Raw genomic sequence first — 23,265 nt, 5'->3', positions numbered from 1 at the left:
GAACATGAAATCTTGAGCGTGTTTGTGAATTACCAAATACTCTTTTTCCATTTTTTGCACGTTTTTGAAAACTTTATCCAATTTCTGAATCACTGAAGGATCGTCTTGTACATCGTCTGTCATGTCTTTTTCTTTGCACTCATTCGTTTTCATTACTTCCTCTTTTATTTCCTCAATGAGCTGCTTTATAACCATGACATTTTCCATCTTTTTTAATTAATTAATTATTTTTTACCTACAAAAGTATTGCTATAAAAAATTTATTACAGTTACAACTAATAACATTTATCACTTATTATTGAAAAAATGTTTTTTATCCAACACCTCTATTACAACAAAACGTCACTCATACTACATTCGTTATTTAACATGGTTTCATCACTCGTGACTTCTATTTCACAATTATTTTGTATATCGTAAATAGAATTTTTTAATAATTTATAAAAAGGTAAAACCGTATTGTCAATAAAATGTCTATTTCTTTTCAAGTAAGAATGATTTTTAATAATTTCATGTTCTAATCGTATTAATTGTTCTATGTGATTGTCGCTACAAAAAGCATTTTTGTTAGGTAAAACAGTTTTATTTAACTCCTCTAAAGGTTTCAAAACATGATGCCCTCTAATTTCAGCCATTACTCCGCAATCAAAAGGATATAACTTTTGGTTCGGTTTTTTAAAAAGTTGTAATTTACATTCTTTGATAGCGATATCAAAACCTTCTCCGCTTCTTTTAATACCCATACGATTTTGTAACACGTGTTGGTCTTTTTTCGATATCATATTTTTCCACTGTTGTTTCATGATATGGTTGGTACATGGATAACAATCTAATCCATTCACATAATTGTTCATTTTGATGTTATATAAAGGTACACCTTTGAATCTTTTTTTAGTGCTCAATTTACCTTCCTTATCCACATCGACCATATAACATTTGGGAGCCATGGCCATAATTTTATTAATAACAGCCTTAGGTGGTACTTCATCTTGAAAGTGATGCGGCGCTTTAGCATAATCGTTATTGTAATTAAAATGATCTTTAGGATAATTTGAAAAATCCATCAATGGATTAAATTGATCATCGTTTTTTATCCATTGTTGAAATTCGTCATTCAAATTGAAATTGTCACTCTTTTCTCTCATGATCATAAAACAAGCTGAATCAGTGTCAGTCACCATTAAATGAGCGCTAGCTTGATGTTTTTCACACATGTTTTGTAAATCAAAGACAAAGCGACTGATATTCAATTTAGCGTTACTTAATATTTTGGCAGCTATCATTCGTAAACTCAAGTTCACTTTTTTAGATTTTTCTTCCACCAAAGTCACCACTGCTTTTTTTAAATTGATTTCAACATCATCCACTAATAAATTCAAAACGTCTACGTTATCACCTTCTAAACTGCAAACCACAGATTTAGTGTTGAGGTTCTTCATTTTGGTAGCTAAAAACTCTTTAAAAAAAGAATCGTAAGGTAAGGTTGGATTTTCTTGACTTGAAATTTTTTGATTATTAAGGTCCAAATATATATCTTCAGCATTATAAGTCATAAATTGTCCATTAACGAAAAAAAACTTTTGAAAACTTTGAGGTAAGCATTGTTTAAATTCATCAGGTGAAACTCCCTCAGATATCATGGTTTCGTACAATTCGTTCAGATTTTTGATACATTGTCTCAGTTTTTCTTGCGTATGAACATAGATTTTAATGTTGATATTTTTTTCAGGTTTTCTCGTGTGAAATCCATATTGTCCATTGACTATAAATTTACACAAAGCAGCAGTAATCAAATCTCCTATTTTTAGTGCTTCAGCTCTCATTTTCATATAAAAATGTATACTTTTAGCGCTTAAAGGATATCGATACACAGGCATAACGGAATATATTTCTTCAATCACAACCCCTCTTTCTTCTACTAACCATTTTAAATAATCCAAAGTTTCGACAGTCACGTGACTATCTACTTTCATCAACAACTTTACGGATTTATCTTCTTCAATCGTATATTGTCCGTTGTTTAATTTTTTTCTCAACTTTAAAATTTCGTATGGGCTGTATTGATATAAAGGTATATGTCCCCTTTGAACCATAGGTGAAAATCCGTGACATTTATCTTGATACTCTTTTTTCATGGATAATTTACAATGAACAAAAGCATCAGTGGAAAATTGTTCTAAACGGTGAAGCGGTGTATAATACTTGTTTAAAACTTCGTTAAAGTCTTTGGTATCATAATCCAAATGATAATTCATTTGACATATTAAGGGACCCGTCTGAGCTCCACCATATTGTTGATTTTCGTCAGCAAAAAACATCAAAGTGTCAAAATCATTTTTTATATAGTTTAGTTTCAAATAATCTTTGTAATAGTCTGTATTTATTTCCAACTTGAACGAACCGTTGGTCGACATTCCACCTCGAACGCATTTTTCAATCAATTGGTGATGTTCGTGAGTTGGAGGATGTTGTACGTTTATTCCACTCATCCAATTGTTAAAATGACTAGCAAAACTAAATATACTGACAGCAGATAATATATGAAAACCGGTTTGCACAAACGTTTTATTATCAAAATCAATCAAAGCCATTCCTAAACTTAACGAATCAATCACCACATAAATTTTCAACAAGGTTTTTAAATTTTTAATTTTAAAAAAATTCCAAATCAATTTGACGTTTTCGTAATCCGTTTTAATTTTATCCATTTCTTCTTCCAAAGTAGCACTTTTTGATAAATCATTTTTAGCAAATAATTCAATGGGTGGTATTGACTCGTATTCTTTTTCTAATAAATGTAATTCCAATTGCGAATACGGAAAAATTAATTTTTTAGTCAAACAAGATTTTAAAGATTCATTTTGCAATAAATGAGTCATGGATTCGTAATCCAAAAATCCATATTGATAAAAATAACTTACAGCTGACGTAATTAAATCATTCTTACACTTTGAAGTCAACATGGAGGTAGCTTCATTGAGAGACATGTTCATCAAACGATAGGAATCCACAATTCTAACTTTGTTGTAAAAATCTACGATACGAATTTTAGCGCTATTTTGCGCTATAAAAAAACAATTATCAAAAGTAAAGTATTTCATTAAATTTTCATAATCGCTGCTGGTACTATTATCTAAATCGTGCAAAGGAAAATCTAACGTTTTATGTAGACTATTGATGATCATGACGGCGTTATCAAATACAGAGTTGTGAGCGTATATATTTAAGATATTGTGAGAAGAAACTTTACCGTAAGATACATTACATAGATTGTGAGCTAAACCTAACACTTCTCCAGTATAATGATCATGATCAACGACTAAGTAGTTCTCAAAATGATATAGTACCGATTTTAAGATATTTTGTAAATCTTTTTGAAATTCTTTTTCATATAAGTGTTGTTCGTAATAATGAACATTTTCACTATCAGCATGATTAGATTTTAAACTGACAGTCAATACTTGGTGCCATAATTTTACCTGTGTTTCATCAATGTCAGAAAGTAATGAAAACAACTGTATATCGTTTACCTTGTCATTCTCACTTAAATGTATATATCGCGATTGTAATAACGTTTTCATCACCCGAAATATTTCCAAAAAGGTTTTAAATAAAAATCTACTATCTTCTAACAAAAACAAATCCATATCTATAGAATCAAATTGAAAAATCATATCTTCTTCAAATAAAATGTCATACCTGCGTTGTGTTAAAAATAGTTTACCTAACCATCGTATGATGTTCATGACTTCGTCCATATTCATATTAATGATTTTACACATATACCCATTTTGCCAACTATAACCTTCTCCGTATGTTTCGATCAGTAAAATCCATTTTTTTAATAAATATAAAGTTTGCGTTAAAAACAATAAACGTTGTTTGATCTTTGACGTATTTTCATTTTGAATCAAATTTTGCATTGAATCAGACAAAGCAAACAAATTCACTTCGCTTAACCACTCGTATAACAAATCTGCTAAACTCTCATGACTGTAATTCACATAATCTATTTCTTTTTGATTATAACGCTTTTCTATTTCAATTTCACAAAAACGATTTTTCACATTTTCCGCTTTTAATTTATTACATTTTTTTTTACATATGGTGCAAATAATTTCATCTGGTTGCCATAAGTAATCATAATCTTCTGACGATATATTTAAAGAAGAATTTTCTTTTAATAAAACCTGATTACAATAATTTTTAACTACTGCAGCTAATAACAACAAATCATACACTATCAAATCACTTTTTAAATTTTCTTTTACCTTCAGGTTTTCACATTGACTCATCTCTCTCCATAATTTTTGCCGATATTCATAGGCTATAATATTTTTACAGTGTTGTATAGGAACGGGTAACAAATCAATGATATTTTTTTTTAAACTTTCATCGTTGTTTTCGTAATAAAAAACCAATTGTTTTATCACATTTTCTTGTACATTTAATCCAAACAATTTTTTAGCTAAATGATCAGAAACAATATTTAATGACACTGTATGACAAAAATAGGTTAAATGAGACAATGTTTTTTGTTTTTCTTCTTTTTCACCTGTATATGGTATATTTAATGTTTCACAGTCAAAAGTGATAAAAAATGGAAATTGTCTTCTACTTTGCATCATAAACTTTGTACGTGGTTTATAAAAAGTTCTTTTTGGACTATATAAAAAACATTTATTATCATAAAATCCTTCACAGGTAGTTTCATGTCTTTTTTTATTTCCTTCATTGGAATAAAATTGTAAACAACGGGGACACTCTTTTAAATATCGTTTTGATTCACGTTTTTCACTGACTAATTTTTTACTGTAGTTAAGATTGATTAAATTTAAAGCGTGGTAAGTTTGATTACCTTGATTGGCTATTAAAAGGTTGATGGTATTGGAAAATTGTCCGTTTAGTAAATCTTTTTCTTCCGTTTCCAGTAATGGTAAAAATCTTTTTAACTGTAATGGATTTAACAATTTACTTTCAAAAATAGGGTTTAAATAATCTTCGTAAATGTTTATGACTTTTAAATTGTTACCAATCAAATGAAGTCGATTGATTTTTTTTTTAATTACAAAAATTCTTAAATGATACGGAAACATGATGCCTTCGTTCGTAAAATGCATACATATGGATTCTAAGTTTTGTACAGTCAAGTTATAACAACTGTTTTTAATAAAAATGAGAAAATTTTTCATCGCTATCCAATCTTCTTCTTTTAATCCTTTTTTTAAAAATTCAAAAACTTCCTCTTCGCTTTTAATACCGCCTACCGTATTTTCAGTCTCCCAATGATCAAAATCTTTCACTTTTCTAATTTTTATTTTATTTAACAACATACCTATTAATAAAGCTGCATAAAAACAATATCCTTTGTCTACTATTGAACTAAAATCTAAAAACATTTTTTGTTTTTGTTGAAAATGTAATACTTTTCCATTTTGAATATTATTATCTGACCAAACCATACGAGGTCTACACCAAGGACCCATTAATTCTGAACACTCGTTATCTTTACAGTTTTCTTCTTTATCTAACTGTTTTAAATATTTTATTAAAGCATTAACGTTATGTTTTGAAAAAGGATTAAAATCTGATCTAGTTTTTGTATTTGTTGTGTTTATATTTTCTTCTTTATCTAATTCTATTAAATATTTAATTAAAGCGTTAACGTTATGTTTTGAAAAAGGATTAAAATCTGATCTAGTTTTTGTATTTGTTGTGTTTATATTTTCTTCTTTATCTAATTCTATTAAATATTTAATTAAAGCGTTAACGTTATGTTTTGAAAAAGGATTAAAATCTGATCTAGTTTTTGTATTTGTTGTGATTATATTTTCTTCTTTATCTAATTCTATTAAATATTTAATTAAAGCGTCAACGTTATGTTTTGAAAAAGGATTAAAATTTGATCTAGTTTTTTTACGTTCTATGGAACCTATGATTTCATTTCTCATTTTCATAATTTTGTCCTCTTTCACATTGGTCAATAATTGAGACTTGAACAAATCTAAAGCAATAAGTCTCCAACCGCTACCACTTTCGACATAATCAAAAGCTTGTTTAATATTGATATTAGATATCATTTTCAAAAATGATTTTTTTTCCAACTTTTTAATCACATACACAGGAGACGAATAAGCAAATTTAACAACTTTTGACTCACCGCTTCCGTAATCATCATTTCCATACAACATGACTACCACGTTTTGGTATAAACAAGGAACGTCGAGTGAAGGAAAGGATAATTCTTCTTCTTTATCGAGGAGTTCAGATGTAAATTGTTCTATCCATTTTTCTATATCCAAAGGATTTTGAATATACATATTTAACTCATCTGTGTTCATTATACTCTCCGTTTTAATTTGAACAGTGCTTTTATTTCTATATGTGTTGACAAAAAAATGGGTTCCACTAATATAGGATTTTTGCACTTTAGAAGTAGAGTACTCCATGTTGGTTATATTATTATTATAGCTAAAATAGGAATAGAATATACAAATATTAATGGTTTATAACATAAAAAACAAAATTTAAAAGTTTTTTTCAAAAAATTTTTTTATTTCATGATAAGAACAACTCTAAATCCCATAAATGATATTTGTTTAAATAATTTTTATATACAGTTACTTCATATTTAGAGCAATGAAATTCATTTTGTTCATGCTCTTCACAAACAACACAAATATCAAATTCAACAATATTTTTTACTGTTGGAACTTTCCATTTCTCCAAGTCAAAACTTTTGAAATTGTGTTTTTCACAAAAGTTTTTTTCTAAAGTTCCACCTTTGTATAAAATGATATCTTGCGGTTTAAAAATACTACATAATATTGAATATATATTTTTACAAAATAAAGGTGAAGATGTATTATAGTTCAAGTGATGTATGTTTTTTTTACAAAAATCAAAAGCGTTTTGTTGTTTTTTCTCCAGATCCACATATTCGACGCAAGGATTACAATAAAAAGTTATTGGTTTATATTGTTCATTTTTGTTCGAGTCGCTATCTAATAACTTTAGAAGGGAACATTCTCTAACACAACAGTGATATTTCGTTGTCTAAAAAACAAAGATATATGTATAAAATTATTAAGTCAAAACAATTAAAAATAGATAAATAGGATCTATGTTATTACCTGTATTCCCTCCATGTCCATGATCCAGATCTGTTGACCCGAACCCGCCATTTCTTTCAATGTTTTCTACTTTGATATTTATTGGTCTAAAATAAGAAATAAAAAGCATTTGTGCTATTTTTTCTCCTTTATTGATATTTACAATTTCATCGCTTTTGTTTTCTATTTGCACTTTTATATTGCCAACATAGTCAGGATCAATTAAACCCTGAATAACATGATAAGGTTTAAAAATTCCACTAGATTTAGCCATGATTATTCCACAAATATGTTTAGGCATATAACTCATATTTAAATTACTGTCTACAATGGTTTTGCTATGTGGTTTTAATTCCTTTTGACCAACACAATGAAGATCTAATCCAGCACTATTTTTAGTAGCATAAACACTTTCTATTTCAAGAAATTCATATTTTATTAAAACTTCCATTTTATCTTAAAATAAATAAAAAAACATTTATGAATTCAAATCTCAATCAAAATTACAATTTTCATAAAACAAAAAAACTTTAAAACGCTGTAATGATATTTAATTATAATTTTAATTATCTACAAAACAAAAATACCATTTTTTAATTATTTATTTTCCATTTTTTAAGTACAACATCATAATTAACAGTTTTACAAACTAACAAAATATAATCTACATAACATATATAGTCTACAAAACACCTGTCTGTACATATACACTCAGATTTTTTTTTAAAATTTTTTATAATTTTAGCGATTTGTTCTTTTCTTGTGTATTCCGTCAAACTTTTTATAAAAGTGTCATTTTTTAATGGTTTGTTCATTTCCACTAAAACGATCTCTCTATCCAGACATTGCTTATTGAGTACTATTTCGCTACATTCCAACACGCGACTAAACAATGTACAACTCCAATCTTCGGAAAAAATCTCCGCACAAATATCGATTAATTCATCGTCAGACATTAGCAAACTGAATGACATTGTAATTAGGATTTTAAAACAAATACCAAATTGATATTAGAATTATGTTTCTAAAAAAATACTAACTAACATAAATAATAAGTCTAAAAAACTGAATTTTTCTGAAAATAAATTGTTCAAAAAAGTCCAGTCTTGAAGATTACTAATTTTCAATATATCCTAAATTGAACAGTGACATTTATCATCGCAATATACTTTAGTTAAATAAGTAGGATTATGTCGTTGGTGAAATTTTATTTAAGTTAATAAAACTTCCATTTTATCTTAAAATAAATAAAAAACATTTATGAATTCAAATCTCAATCAAAATTACAATTTTCATAAAACAAAAAAACTTTAAAACACTGTAATAATATTTCTAAAAAACTACATAAAGTACAATTACATTCAATATTGCAATTTGGTTTTTTTGTCAACCCTAACAACATAAACATTTGATTATTCTTCACATAAACAAAAACATAAACAAAAACCTGTAAAACAATCTAAAAATATTTCTAAAAAACTACAACAACAATCCTTATCGCAATTTGGTTTTTGACAACAACATACAATATCGCAATTCGGTTTTTGACAACAACATTCCATATTGGAATTCGGATTTGGACAAACCTGACAACATGAAAATCTCTTTTTTTGATTATTTAATGTTTCATTCATTTCTAAATATAAAAGTGTATGTGTTTTGTTTAAAAATAGTCTAAATCTATAACTCCACAATAATTACCGTCACATATATCATAATCATGTAATGAAGCGTGTAAAATATACATAAAAAGGTCATAAGTTTTATTTTCTAATGATAAATATAACAGTTTCATCCATTTAGCATCTTTTTGAATTAAAAAATCATATAAATAACTAAAAAAAGGTCTTTCTCCAGTCAAAGACAACATTAAAGAAAAATCCATTTCGCTATCAGCTATCATTTTCGTTATTGATTCGCGCGCTGTATGTGGACGCTTCATAATCAAGTGAAGAATAACTTTAATCGAGACGAACTTTTCCGGTGGTTCATCCAATATACTAGGTGTTTCCAATGCATCTTCTAAATACTTAACCAATTCTTTAATACTCATTTTTTAAATTTATGTTATGAAATGATTCTAAAAAATAACGGATTTTACAATTCAAACTGATATTTTCCAAAATATAAAATTTACCATGGTTTTAAATGACTACCTCCACAACGTTTACCATCACACATTTCATAATTATGTAAAAAAGCGTGTAAAAAATACATAAATAAGTTGTACGATTTATTTTCTAGATTTAACACTGTTATATAGTCAATTTCTTTTTTTTTTAAGCTATGATGTAAATAATTAAAAAAAGCAATTTTCTTTTCCAAAGATAACAAAAATTGAAAATCGCTATTCTCTATAGTGTTTTTTTTAAACATTTCTTTCAAAATATCACGAGCTTTGACTTTTTCTTTCATAACAAAACAATTGATCACTTGAGCAATATTTCAAGCTTTCAATATTCATTATGAATTCTTAAAAATGACAGGACATACAATAAATAATATTAACTAAAAACAACAAGAACATTTATCATCGCAGTATACTTTCCAATACATAAAATTCCCACTTTGATGAGGTTTTACTTTTGGATGCTTTAAACTCCAACGAGCAAGTTGTTTAATGTAGCTCAATTTTTTACAAATCCCATAATATTCGTGCAAATAAATAAGAACAAATTGACGGTTTAAAAAAGTTACAACTCTATCTATATCCCATTTTTCAAAGTCTTCAGGAACATTTTTAATTATTTTTTCCATTTTAATGCTAAATTTAAAAATACAAAATTAGTAAAAACATGGTTCATATTATATTTAGTTCAAAACATAGATCATATAACATTGTTTATATTATATAAAAATACCACCGTTTTAAAATAACATTACCGTGTAAAAAATTAAAAAAATAAAAAAACATTGTTATTGTTATTGTTTTTATTATTCACTCTACCATTTTTCTTTTGTTAGATAAAAAAAACACATCAGCATTAAAAGCGCTATCAAAATAGTCACCGTTACGTAAATCATCAATTGAATCAGGTTTAAAATTTCTTTTAAAAAATACAAAACGTGTAGCTTCTGGATACAAGTTATGTAATACTTCTAGACTTTCACTCTTTCTTTTTCTACCGTAAACATAAGCCGTTCCTTTAAAACTAAAATGTTTTTTATTTTCTTTGTTCGTTTCTTTAAACATTTCATATACTGGATAAGGCGTATACAGACAATAAATCAACTGATGATAATATTTTAGGGTGCTATATTCCAACTCTTTTTCTTTCTCTAATTCTAGCATTTTTATCATCTTCGGCATGTACAAATATATTTCGTAATAGTTATCGAAACTAGATCTTTTGGGTGCATTTGATTTAATATACATACTTTTAGGTATGGTATTAATAAAAAACATGTGAAACAATACTTTCATTTCATTAATAATTTCGTAGCCATGAGGAAACGAAATTTCATATCTCGAACGAAACATTTTTAACGTAGCTAGTTTATAATATTTACTTAAAAAATTTTTTCTAACCATAACCATATAACTCACCAACCAGACATCATCGTCTTTGAATTGAATTTGTAAATCTTTTTTCAATTCTTCCATGTTAACCAAATTTTTCGCTTTGTTGAGCCAAGTTTCATAATCTTCACCTAAATAATTATCTTCTAAAACACAATTAAGAACTTTTTCAATTAATAATTCATCATCAATCATTATATGATTTGAATTACTGACACTTTCAAATTTTTCTAATAATGAGCCTATTTCTCGGAATTCATTTAATACCATTTTGGATTTCTTTTCAAAATCAATATGCGGATATTTGTTTGCTAAACATTTAAAATTTTGGTTCAAATCTGGATATCTGTCAATGAGATCATCTGTTACAGTACCAACTCCTTTGTTTACCAAAAACCCTTTAGATTTTGTAATTTTTAAAGAACCTTCAGACGACATATTTTCTATTTTGTTGTCTTCCATGACGATCGATATGTTTTAGTTAAAGTTTTTCCCTTGTTAAACTATTTAATAAAAAAGATTTTTTAGTTTATTAAATTAATAAATTTAACACAATGACTATTCAAAAATCGTTATACAAACTAGTCGTTTATTATTTTTTGATTAAATAAAAAATGACAAATATTATACAGTATTCCTCGATAAAATATCATCCACATTTATTCCGTGACGAATTAAATATTCACAACAATAATGAAATATGTTATGAGCTTCCCTACAACCCGGCATTAAATTTAAAAAAAATACAACGTTTGATAAATGGTCACAAATGTGACATGCTAAATATTTACAAAATATAATATCATCGTTTTGTTCAGCTTTTTCCTTTAAGGCTCTAAAATGATCAACAAATAAGTTATTTAAAATTTCAGTTTTTGCACTTTTAATGTCTAATAAACTCAAATAATAAGTCACACTATTTAATCCATCGATTAATCTTCCAGTGTGTTTAAGACAATTATCGTCTTGTAAAAAAGTACCTTTTTCTTCATCGTCAAAAATTTCAATAACTTTCAAAGAAATAAGTCGTATTTTCTTTCAAAATTAAAAAGTGATCTTGCTCATTTAAATAAAAACTGTAATACAAAAGACTGTCACATATATCATTTATTTTTTTGATATTGTTGTTTTCCAAATGCTTTAATAGTTCTTTATTGTCATTTATTAAATCACACACATTGATTAAAAATGGTTTAAAACGTAAAGCGTATACCATCGTCATCTTTTACAAATCTAATTCTTCTTTTGATTTTTCTAAAATAAGTTTTTAAAAAGTTTTTAAAAAATTTTAAAAGTTATATCATATTATCAGATTCAGAATAATACGTACTGACAGGTGGTCCTTCCACAGCAGTTAACTTTTTCTCTGTCAAAACATAAGACGGTATAGATTTTTTATTCATTACTTCGTATTCTAATCTGTTTTGTTCTTTAATAAAAACATGAGTTTCTTTTTCTGGAATATAATTATACATCGATATTAAAGTAGGTTTATCCGCATTAAAAGTCATTAAAGGAATGGTAAATTCTTTACTAATCGTTTTCCAAGCGTTATTTTGACTTTCTTTAATACTTTCTATAAACATTTCAGCTATAAAATTTTCATCCCAATTTTCATAAGAAATAACATTATCGTCAACTACGTTATAATAATATTCCATTTTTCTTTCACCGCTGATTTTTGGATTTACAAAACGATTGTCATCAGGTGATGTTTTTATAGCAGCGCGATACATGAAACATTTAACGTTAAATTTAGGATCGTCTAATCCTTCGCAAATAGTTAAGCTGTGATTTAAACACTCGTTAATTTTTTTAAAAGGTATCAATACGGAAATTTTTTTAGCGTTTCGAATAACATGAAATACATTTTTATTAAAGTCAAATTGTCCTACTAATTGTATAGGGCAATTTAAATATTGATTCATTTTACTTTTAGAGTCATCTTTTTCATTGACATAAATACAATATAAAGATCCTGCAGCTAATTGACCATAATTTAAAAAATGAGAAGAAGGAGTACTAGATAAAGTAACCATTTTTTACTTACGACCTTGATAGCTTTGTTCTTTACTTTTGTATTACTTTTTGTTCGATGTCTTGTCGATTGAAGACGTTGAATGATTTCTTTAAAAAACAACCCTTTTTTATATGTTTTTTGAGACTTAATCCGATAACAATAAATATTCTAAAAATAAAACATTACTTTAATAAAAAATATGTCATAAACAAAAGAAAATGAGTCAAATAATCTGACCTACAAAAAACCTTTTTTAAATAATTTTAACAAGATTAACATTATCGACAATTTTAATCTAACGTAGTTTCGAAAACAAATTATTTTACAATAAAAAATTTTTCACGGTATTTGCATTGGCGACAATTTTAATCTGAGGTAGTTTCGAAAACATATTTTAACAATAAAAAATATTTTACAGTATTAAAAAGATTAACATTGGCGGCAAGATTAATTAAACTTAGTTTCGAAAACAACTTTTCAACAAAAGAAAAATTCTTCACAGTATTAAAAAGATTAACATTGGCGTCAATATTAATTTAACTTAGTTTCGAAAACACCTTTTTAACAAAAGAAAAATTCTTCACAGTATTAAAAAGATTAACATTGACGTCAATATTAATTTAACTTAGTTTCGAAAACAACTTTTAACACTATAAAATTTTATCCACTATTGAAATAGGATTACACAAGATTAAGCGTCAAAAAAACACATAAATAAGCTTGAAAAAAACACATTTTATCAAACGACTTGAACTCGTATTGAAGTGTTTTGAAGTACGTAAAAGAAACACAAGTAAAGGTATAGAATGAATTCTTCTTCAAAATATTTATTTTATCTTAACGACTTAAAAAATCATTATCAAAGAATAGCTGAAAAACATATAGATTTTGCTTGTCCTGCAGATGATTACGGAAATTGTGATTGTTGTGACGAATAATTTTTAATGAATAAACAAAACACAGATTTGTTTCGTTGTTGTAAATGTGTTTTGTATTTTTGTGTTTCTTGTTTTCATTTTCATCAAAGTATATGTAATAAAATGTTAACCAAAGAAAAATTAAAATAACATGCGGAAATTGAAAAATATGTTAAAAAAAATGAATCGTTAAAAACCACAAAAGATGCACTCAGGATAAATGTCATGTCTTTGAAACAAAACAAAAAATAGAAACAAAATTGATTTTTTAGATGGGAAAAAATCGTTGTAGAAAAAATATTCAACATCATCCCTATTTCAACGCTGAGGTTTTAAAAGAGTCGTCACTTAAAGGAGAAATAAAAAAATTAAAAGAAGTTTAAGGTTCAGTACATCATCATTTTTTTGCTTTTATAAAAATTAATTTGTATGTAAAAATTTTTTTTTAGATTAGCAAATAAATGGTTAAAGAAATTAATATGAATAAAATCGTCAATATTATCACGAATTTATTTGGACAAAATTGGAAACAATTTGGATACGACTTTTTAGCCTCTTGTGTTATTGACAGCATTGATTACGATGAAAGAACACTTCATGAAAAAATTTACAAAACAATGTTAAGAATTTTTCAAAAAGATCCCATAGACAATCAAAAAAAAATTCATGCTTATTATGCAATGAAAGGACATTTTCAATATTTAGAAATACATTGGGTGTAACAAAAAATATTGATTGTTTTGCAGATCATTTTTTTTATCAATCTATTGAATTTACTTTTTTATAACAATGTTTTTTATTGTCTTTAAATATAATTCAGGTTTATTAATTATTTTTTAGTTAAATATTAACTAAAATGAAAAAATCAAAGTTAACAGTAAATTCAACTTATTACAAAGTGTTTAACGTAAAAGAAAAACATTTATGGACAATTCAAGAAAGAAAAGAAGTGAAAAACATTTATAAAAAATGGCGTTATGAAAGAGTTATTAAAAATTTATCAATGCTACCAGACTGCAAAAGTTTTCCTTGTGTGAAAATAAACAATGAAACATTAATTTATAAAGAAATGAACAAATATGATTTAGATTTGATTAAAAATGAAATGAAATACAATTGTTTATAAAAAATTTTTTGTTTTTGTTATCAAATACAATCGTATATAAATTTTTTGTTTTTGTTATCAAATACGATTTCTCATTAATGTCATTTTATAACATGTCATTTTTTAAAAAAAGATGAATTTTCAAAATAATAAAAAAAGAAGAAACGATGCAGTCGAAGACGAGGATGATTACTTTGACGAAGAATATGAAAGGCAGCAAAGGAAAAAAAAAAATGAAAGATTAGCTCTGGAAATTATTGCAAGAAAGTTGGGAATAGATTCAAAAGTTTATGCTAGAATTGCTGGAATGGACGAATGGAAAATAGAAGAATTAGAGTATGACAATAAAAAACTTTCCCATTTTAATTTAGCGGTAGTGTTTTATTTAAAAAAGACCTTTGCTGAAAATTTAAGAATATTAGCTTATATGAAAAGATATGATATTGTAAGAGAAATACAAGGTTTAATGTACGATTGATAATTTTTTTGTACACATGGAGATTGATAGTTATTCCAATACAAGTGAAATGATTAAAGAAATCGGTTTATTAACTCATAAAAAATATTATTTAAAGTTATTACATGCTACAAATGATTTTGAGTATTGTCATTTTATAGTAGAACATTTGAATAATAATTCTTTTATTAATCTTCAAACTGAATCTGTTGTCATTGAATATTTTTGTAAAAAAATTATTTAGATTAATTAAAATGAACAACCAAAAAGAATTGAATTTATCAATGAAAGACAAGAAATCTTATATTATACAAAAGTACAAACGAATTAAAATAGCACCAAAACCAACCGCAACAATACCTGAAATAGCACCAAACACAACCACAACAATACCTGAAAAAGAACACTTACCTGTTATAACAGGTAAGTTTAAAGTTTACAATTTAAAAGATAAACACAAATTTACATTGCAAGAGAAAGAAGAAGTTATAAAAATAATAAAAAAATGGAAGTACAACAGGATAATGAAAAACCAAAATTTTGTACCTGATGAAACCAGTTTTCCGTGTGTCAAAATGAATGAACAATGGTTAGTATATAAAGAATTAACCGATCAAGACATTCATAACATGAAAGTAAAACTTTTTCATGACCTGTATTTAACGTTGAAAAAGAAATTTTAAAATTTTTTCTTTACTGTTTATCTTGTACTTATTTTTCTCATAATCTTTATTTTTTTAATTATATTTAAATATACAAAACTTATTTTTTACTCATTGTAAATTATTTACTCTTTTTCTATTTTGTTGAATTTGTAACCTCATTTGATAACTGACTACAGTGATTAATAATTTTTTATGGAAACTTGTACCTTCAGGCTAATTATTTAGTGAATAATAAAACGAAAACAACATTTTTGTTTTTATTTAAAAAAAAGTTATTTTTTATTCTACAATAAATTTACAAAAGATATAATAACTATCTTCCGTTTCTATTGAAACGCATGACCGGATTTAATACTACTCAAACCTTTCTAACGTCGGGTATATAATCCGGATCATGGAGGTCGTCGTCGCTTTTTTTATTATAAAACACAAAGTCACAAAATTTTTTATTATAAATTTTTTATTATAAAAAAACAAAGTCACAAAAGATATAAAGTTATTTTTTATAAAAAACAAAGATACAAAAATATAAAAAATTATTGTCCGTTTCTATTGAAAGGCATGACCGGATTTAATACTACTCGGACCTCTCTAACGCCAGGTATATAATCCGGATCATGGCGGACATCGTCGATTTCGGATTCTGAAGACTCCGTCTCCTCCACTTCAGATTCCTCCGAATCTGACTCCATCATAAAATCAAATTCATCGTCAGTATGAATTTCTATCACTTCCTCCATTGTTATAGTGGAACTGATAGAATTCACCTAAAAATAATTTATTATTATACATTATTCATCACTATGTTTATAATCTTTTATATATCTCTATTATTTATACCTGAAAACCGGATCAATGGTTCGCTTGCGGAAGGACGATGTTCCAAAGGTATCTCTACCTCACCGTCTACAAGTTTCACGGACGTTGTAGTTGAAGACACGCTCATTTTTTCAATAAAAATTTGTGCAGAGGTTCAGGCTGTCGTGTGGCGTCGAACGCTGTACTGACCAGAATGAACCGAAACACAACTTTTATACCAACGATAATCCTTTTCAGGGGGAAAATAATTCAACCAATACCGTGTCGAGTTTCGTTTTAAAACAACCAATCAGAAACTCAAAATCATTCAACCAATACCGTGACGAGTTTCGTTTTTAAATGGATTATTTACCCCCTGGATTATTTAATAATTAATCTTTATGGATTATTTAATAATTTATTTTATTTTATTTAACTTTTACATAATTTTTACCTAATTTTTACCAAATGGTTCATATACTTATCATCACTCGTGAATAATATTTTTTAACTATCATTTGTTACGTTTTAATAAACATTTTTTATTTTTAAAAATAAAATTTATACATTAATAAAAAAGGAAATATGGGTGAATTGTTCAAGTGTAGCAAATGCAGTAATTTGTTTTTTGAAAACCAACTGATTCAAAGTTATTGCAAATTTTGTTTTGTGAAATTAATGCGGATTCCTTGTGTTGTGGATAATGAAGAAAAAGTGAAAACGTATTATGATGTTTTTTGTAAAATGTGTCACCATAGGAATAATGTTCATGTAAAAATTTGCTGTACGAATTGCGACAAGATGGTTTGTTTACGTAAAAAATGTTTATCTCTTCATTTTAAATTAAATTCCTGTTTTTTCTAAAAACGAAGATGTATTTTTAGTAAAAAATAAAAAATGAGTGAAAAGAAAATAACTGAAAGTGTCAACATACGTAAAAATGAAATCAGCTGTGAGTTAAAAAAGAAGTACATAAAAGAACTTAAAATGCCCAAAAACTATGTACATCCTATTGTAGAAGTAACAGAACTTAACGATAACGAACTGATGAAAAAAGACCTTTTTAGTCACATGAACGAACTTAGATATTTTTTGGATAGAAATTCACGTTGACTTTTTTTGGATTGAAATTGTCGTCGACTTTTTTATTAAGAATGTTGTAATTGTTTTACGGTTTTATACAAGTAGTATAGATTATGAAATAAAACATTGTGTTTTTTATGCTTGAAAAATAACGGTTGTCATGATTACTTGTAAAAATGATTTTTATTCCATAAATTTGAATTACATTTTAGTTAATAATAATGAATCAAGAACAATATGAATTTTTACAACATGTGAACATGGGACACAATGTTTTTTTGTCTGGTAGTGGCGGATGCGGTAAAACGTACATGTTAAAAGAAATATACCAAAGACACAAAGACAAAAAAACGATACAAATGACAGCTTCAACAGGTGTAGCAGCTCAAAATATTGAGGGAATCACTGTTCATAAATTTGCGGGTTATAAAAGCACTATGGATATCGTTCAGATTATAAAGTATATGAAGACGGAGGAAAGAGAACTTTGGAAGGAAGTAGATGTTTTAATTATCGATGAGATATCCATGTTAGACGCTGATTTTTTTGATTTACTGCATCAAATCGCTCAAAAATTGAGAGGAAATATGAAAGTTTTTGGCGGTATTCAACTTATTGTATCAGGTGATTTTTATCAACTTCCACCAGTCAAAGGTAACTTTTGTTTTACGTCTACCGTTTGGACGCGCTGTCAATTTAAAAATGTAATACTGTCACAAAGTTTTCGTCAAAAAGAAGATTTAAATTACTTTCATTTATTACAAAGATTAAGAAAAGCTCAGTTGTCAGAGGATGATATTAATTTATTGTTAGAAAATCATGTTGAAAATTATACAGATCATCCTTTGTGGTTAAGATGTTTTTTTACTCGCGCTCAAGTTCAAAAGTACAACGAAGAAAAATTAAATGAAATAAAAGGCAATGTCATCGAATACCATAATACTACCACTAACAAAGTCTATGAAAAAGAATTTGCTATTCCTGAAATGATAAAAGTCAAAGAAAAAGCCAACATTATGTTAATCAAAAATATAGACGTCAGTCTTAATTTAGTCAATGGTACTCGTGGTACATTTCAATTAAGTCACGATGGTAATCCCTTATTTATAAGAGAAGATTCTTTTGTTTATCCATTAAAAAAATACGAAGAGGAAATAAGGCTTAAAAACAAAGTGGTCTCCAAAAGAAGCGGATATCCTATTGTTTTAGCTTTCGCTTTGACTGTTCACAAATGTCAGGGTTTAACCTGTTACGGATTGTATATAAAATTAGACGATAAAGAATTTAGTTCAGGTTTAATTTATGTTGGATTAAGTCGAGTTTGTAATTTAAAACAATTGAAACTTTTTGGAAAAAAAGATACCATTCGAAAAAATCTTCAAGCCATTAAAGTGCGATTTGAAGTTCAACAATTTTATGACGCCATTGAAAAACAAAATATTAGTTTAAAACGAAAATATACAGAAGTTGAATAATTTCTTTTTGATTTAAAGCTATAGTCTTTTTTTATTAATAATAAATGTGTTACTTATATTGAGTTGTATTTTTTTGTAGTGTTATTAGCGAAAGATGTGTGCTGCAGGTAAAATATATTGGAAAAAAAATAAAAAACAATTGATTAAAAAATGGAAACGACAAGCGCGATTAAAAAGAATGTTAGTTAAAAAAAATAAGTTAAGAAAAAGAGGAAAAGGTATTATTGCTACAGTTCCAGCAATACACAATACGGTTGGAAAAGTTCCGATAGTAGGAGATTTTATAAAAATGTTTTTGTAATTTATTAAAAATAAAAAAGGTGTAAATACATAATTTGACACGTAAAAATATAAAACATATTCAAATATATAATAGCTAGCTCTATTTTGATGTTTAATTAATTGGAATCGGATTTGATCATGTAACAATGAAAAAAAGAACAGTTTATAAAAAAGCTAAAAAATCAAAAAGGTATAACACCTTTCATAGTCGAATAAAAAATAAAAGAATCAAAAGAGGCGGTTTTCTACAATTTCTACCGTTAGCTTTAAATTTAATAAGCTCTTTAAGTCAATAACATGAGTGTTGAATCTAAAAAAATAAAACTGAGTGATAAAGAAGAACAAAATCTAGGTGATTATTTGAAAGAAAAAGGATTTTCAGGGTACCATTTAAGAGGTGATCAGACAGAAACTGAAGAAAATGTCAATCCTGTCAAACATCACATTTTTAACAGTCATGTCGATTCTTTACCTGAAAATACTATTATTGTGGGACCTACAGGTATTGGTAAATCTTCTTTATCTAGAGATTTATTAAAATTAGGAAAATATCCCTACGCTGAAATGGTTTTTATCATGCAAAGAAGAGAACCGAGTGAACATCAAATTGAAACATGGCAACAAATTGTCAACTTTAAAAAGAACAAGTTACAGGCTTTTTTATACTTGGTGGTGAACAATGTACAAGAATTAGATCAATATATTCAAAGAGTAGTCAGCTTTTCACAAGAAAGGTTTGGCATACAAAATAGCGATGAACGAATGATTAAAACAGTAATAATATTAGACGATATTGGACCTGATTGTATAAAAAGTTCGCAATACAATAATTTATGCGCTAGTGGAACTCATAGTGCCACCAGTAGTTTAACTATTTTTCACACGTTACCGATGAGACATTCTCAAAATTGGGCTAGTTTATTATCCCATTATAAATGTGTGATTACGTTTGATAATTCACCCGAAGTAGAAAAATTATTTAAAATTGAATTCCCTTCCGATAAAAAAAATAAACATCCTATCTCAGATTTAATAGTGAATATTACTTCTAATAAAAAAAGTCATGTGGCTTTTTTTAAAAAAAGTGTTTCTCACGCTCGCTTAAGAAGTCATTTAAATGAAATGACTCAAAAAGTCTACATACCTGTAGATGCATACGGTGTGATTGATTACGATTACGATCAAATGAGTGTTAACAAACCCATCATACGATTTCAAGAATTCGATTACGTAAAGTCACCCCATTTAAAGAACGGCTATTTTTTAAAAACGGTATCTAATCAGGTGAACGAGACAAACAAGCAAGGAAAAGAAATAAATGAAAAAAAAAATCAAAAAGAACCTCATTTAAAAAAAGACAAGGTCAAGGAAAAAGCTCAACAGTTGTTAAAAAAATTGGAATTAAAAAGAAGATACGGTGTTGCAAACTCAGAAAGTGAAGAAAGCGATTTTGAATCGGTGAGCGAAGATGACAACGACTATTGATGATGAGTGGAACCATTTTTTTACAGAAGCTAATGAAAAAGCATTGGAATATGAAAACTTTGAAGAATTATCTAAAAAAGCTGAAAAAAAAGCGCGAAAAGAAAGAAGAAAAAGACTGAACGTAAGAACTGACATTTATACTCCTAAAATAAACAGACGAAACGATATTGATCAACAAGAAATTATTTGTTGGGTAAGAGAAATATGTGAAAAATTTAACGTGATTAAAATGTTAAAATGCGAATTATTAACAGACATTGAAAGAATACAAATTCAACAATCGTACAGAGATAACGTTTGTTATGATTTAAAAGTGTTTATAAGGGAATATTTATATCCGTTACCCGAATACAACGAAAATGGAAAATTGCTAGTTCAAAAACAAACGTTAAAAAACAAAAACGCCTTTATCACATTATTTGTTCAAAATAACTTGAATGTTTTGGTGGATTACTTTAATTCGAATAGCTTTAAACAGTTTCACGAAACTATTAACTTTTATGCAAACAAATTGGTTCATTTTAACAGTCATCAAAGAACAAAAACTATTACTACTTTATTAAGACAATCTTACGATCATTTGTATTGCGATCTTGATTTAATTATAAACGAAAATGTTTAAAAATAATAATTATAAAAAAACAATTTCAGATTTGTATTTTTTGCTTAAAAAAAATGCGCTTAGCGACGCTAAATTGCTTAAAGAAATTGATCAATTTCAATCTGGTCAGACAGAAGGAGAACAAATCAATTCTGACAGAAACCTAGGTTTCAATTTTGGTAATGAAGATTTGTTACCCAAATCGTTATTGTTGATGGATGAAGCTAGCGAACAAACACAACATAGCATCAATGCTGAATTAAGTTTTCAAAACGAACTACAAAAAACCTTCAGTTTACAAACAGTTTTGGAAGGAGATGTAAATTCTACTTTATTACCTGAAAATCAATATAATCTCTATCAAAACGTAAATCATGATGTGCACGCTTTTCGACAAATTATACAAGCTAATAAAACAGATGAATTTAACAGCGATGTAAACCAAAGAAATACCAATGAAGCTTTAATGCGATTCAGAAGCAACAAAGATTATCAAATGAATAACCCATCCACTGGTGAACCGTCCCAGTATGGAAATTTATTGTCCATTTATTCATCCCAATTAAGGTCCAACATTCAAGTCGAAAATAAAGTCAGTTATGTTATTCATCCCATCATTGATTTTTTAAAAGTGTATGATAAGGTCAATAAAACATGGTTGCAAAAAACGTTATCCTATTATCCAAAAGTAAATGAAAATTATAGTTTGAAATAATTTATAGAATCCATGTGTGATAGAACGACTAGTCGTCATATGGGTCAATTGAATTTTGTTTTGAAAGTATTTCAATTTAAACAAGCTCCCAATAACTTGAGATTTGCTAAAATTTGCATCGTCTATGACAACAAAGTCATTGACGTCAACGAAAACTTGGAAGATGTGGTTCTTAATGTCACCAATACTAATTTTGAAGTGATAGAAGGAGATACGTTGTTTATGAATCATGCTGATAATTTTTTTAAATTAATTACCGATTCTCTAAAATTTCATCAAAATTATATTTTAGCCGATAAAGAACAAGTGCAATTTTTAACTTTTGCCAAATATTGGAACTATATTTTAAAAGCAAACGTCAAATTCAGAAACACCAACAAATTAGCAACTGCTACAGCTAACGACTTAGCTGTAGCTACCAATAATTCTTTACTTCAAACAGAAAGTTTTTTATCTAACACTTTAGATGTGGAAGAAAGTCATAGCGAAAGAGTAAGCGAATGGATCAAAATTTATAGCAAAGAACCCTTGAAAAAAAACCTCATGCAATGGGCTCAGTTATTTACCAAACATAACGATTATATGAATGAATACATTGAAAAATATAGACACTTTGTTGTAGATAGTGATTTTCTGAATTTATTACAAAGAGATTATGACGCTGCTGTTTTAGAAAACAGTTTTAATGTGGGCGAAATCATGTTGCGAATAGTAGCTCAAGCTTTTTTTCATCTGGACAGTTACCTCTGTTGTCAGAAGACGACTCTAAAAAAATATGGGTAGACATTATAACTGTGATTAATAATACTCCAACACAAACAAAAATATTTGAAATATTAGATTTTAATTATGACGTAGACGAAGATTACCTTCGATTAAAATCAAATTTGGAACTTTTCATGATTATAAAAACAATTTATAGCGGAAACATAAAAAATTTACAAAACATTTTTAATAATTATCAAGCTATATTTCTTTTTGAATCCACAGAAAAGGATGTTCACTATTTTATTCAAAATTTATTCAAAGG

At 27.1% G+C, this 23,265-nt stretch overlaps 2 protein-coding genes across 6 annotated transcripts; one reads left to right on the top strand and one right to left on the bottom strand.

The window, feature by feature from the left end:
- Positions 1-6,923: 6,923 nt before the first annotated feature.
- Positions 6,924-17,128, bottom strand: LOC149889253 (uncharacterized). Of its 5 annotated transcripts, none has more exons than XM_090088411.1 (4): positions 15,678-17,128; positions 15,492-15,542; positions 7,134-12,820; positions 6,924-7,056 (listed from the first exon to the last, which is right to left on the bottom strand). In XM_090088411.1, the coding sequence occupies exons 3-4, from the start codon at positions 7,561-7,563 to the stop codon at positions 7,031-7,033; spliced, it is 456 nt and encodes a 151-aa protein (XP_089944537.1). In that variant the 5' UTR covers positions 7,564-12,820; positions 15,492-15,542; positions 15,678-17,128; the 3' UTR covers positions 6,924-7,030. The 5 variants fall into 5 exon arrangements, with proteins under 5 accessions (XP_089944537.1, XP_089944535.1, XP_089944534.1 ...); XM_090088409.1 differs by lacking the exon at positions 6,924-7,056 and having other exon boundaries at positions 9,380-12,820; positions 15,678-16,563; positions 16,637-17,128; XM_090088408.1 differs by lacking the exon at positions 6,924-7,056 and having other exon boundaries at positions 9,380-12,820.
- Positions 17,129-17,898: 770 nt separating this feature from the next.
- LOC149889252 (ATP-dependent DNA helicase PIF1-like) lies at positions 17,899-19,152 on the top strand. Its single transcript, XM_090089215.1, has one exon. The coding sequence runs from the start codon at positions 17,899-17,901 to the stop codon at positions 19,150-19,152; it is 1,254 nt and encodes a 417-aa protein (XP_089945341.1).
- The last annotated feature ends 4,113 nt before the right edge of the window (positions 19,153-23,265 follow it).

Source organism: Hydra viridissima, unplaced genomic scaffold, assembly GCF_058129835.1.
Source record: "Hydra viridissima isolate aposymbiotic clone 2 unplaced genomic scaffold, HvirCarnegie_v1 scaffold_5, whole genome shotgun sequence".
In the NCBI taxonomy this organism is placed as follows: domain Eukaryota; kingdom Metazoa; phylum Cnidaria; class Hydrozoa; order Anthoathecata; family Hydridae; genus Hydra; species Hydra viridissima.
This window is presented reverse-complemented; position numbering and strand designations above follow the sequence as displayed.

Bases quoted from the DNA above. Each gene is read 5' to 3' on its own strand.
- LOC149889252 (XM_090089215.1), top strand. From the start codon at position 17,899: ATGAATCAAGAACAATATGAATTTTTACAACATGTGAACATGGGACAC.
- LOC149889253 (XM_090088408.1), bottom strand. From the start codon at position 11,094: ATGGAAGACAACAAAATAGAAAATATGTCGTCTGAAGGTTCTTTAAAA.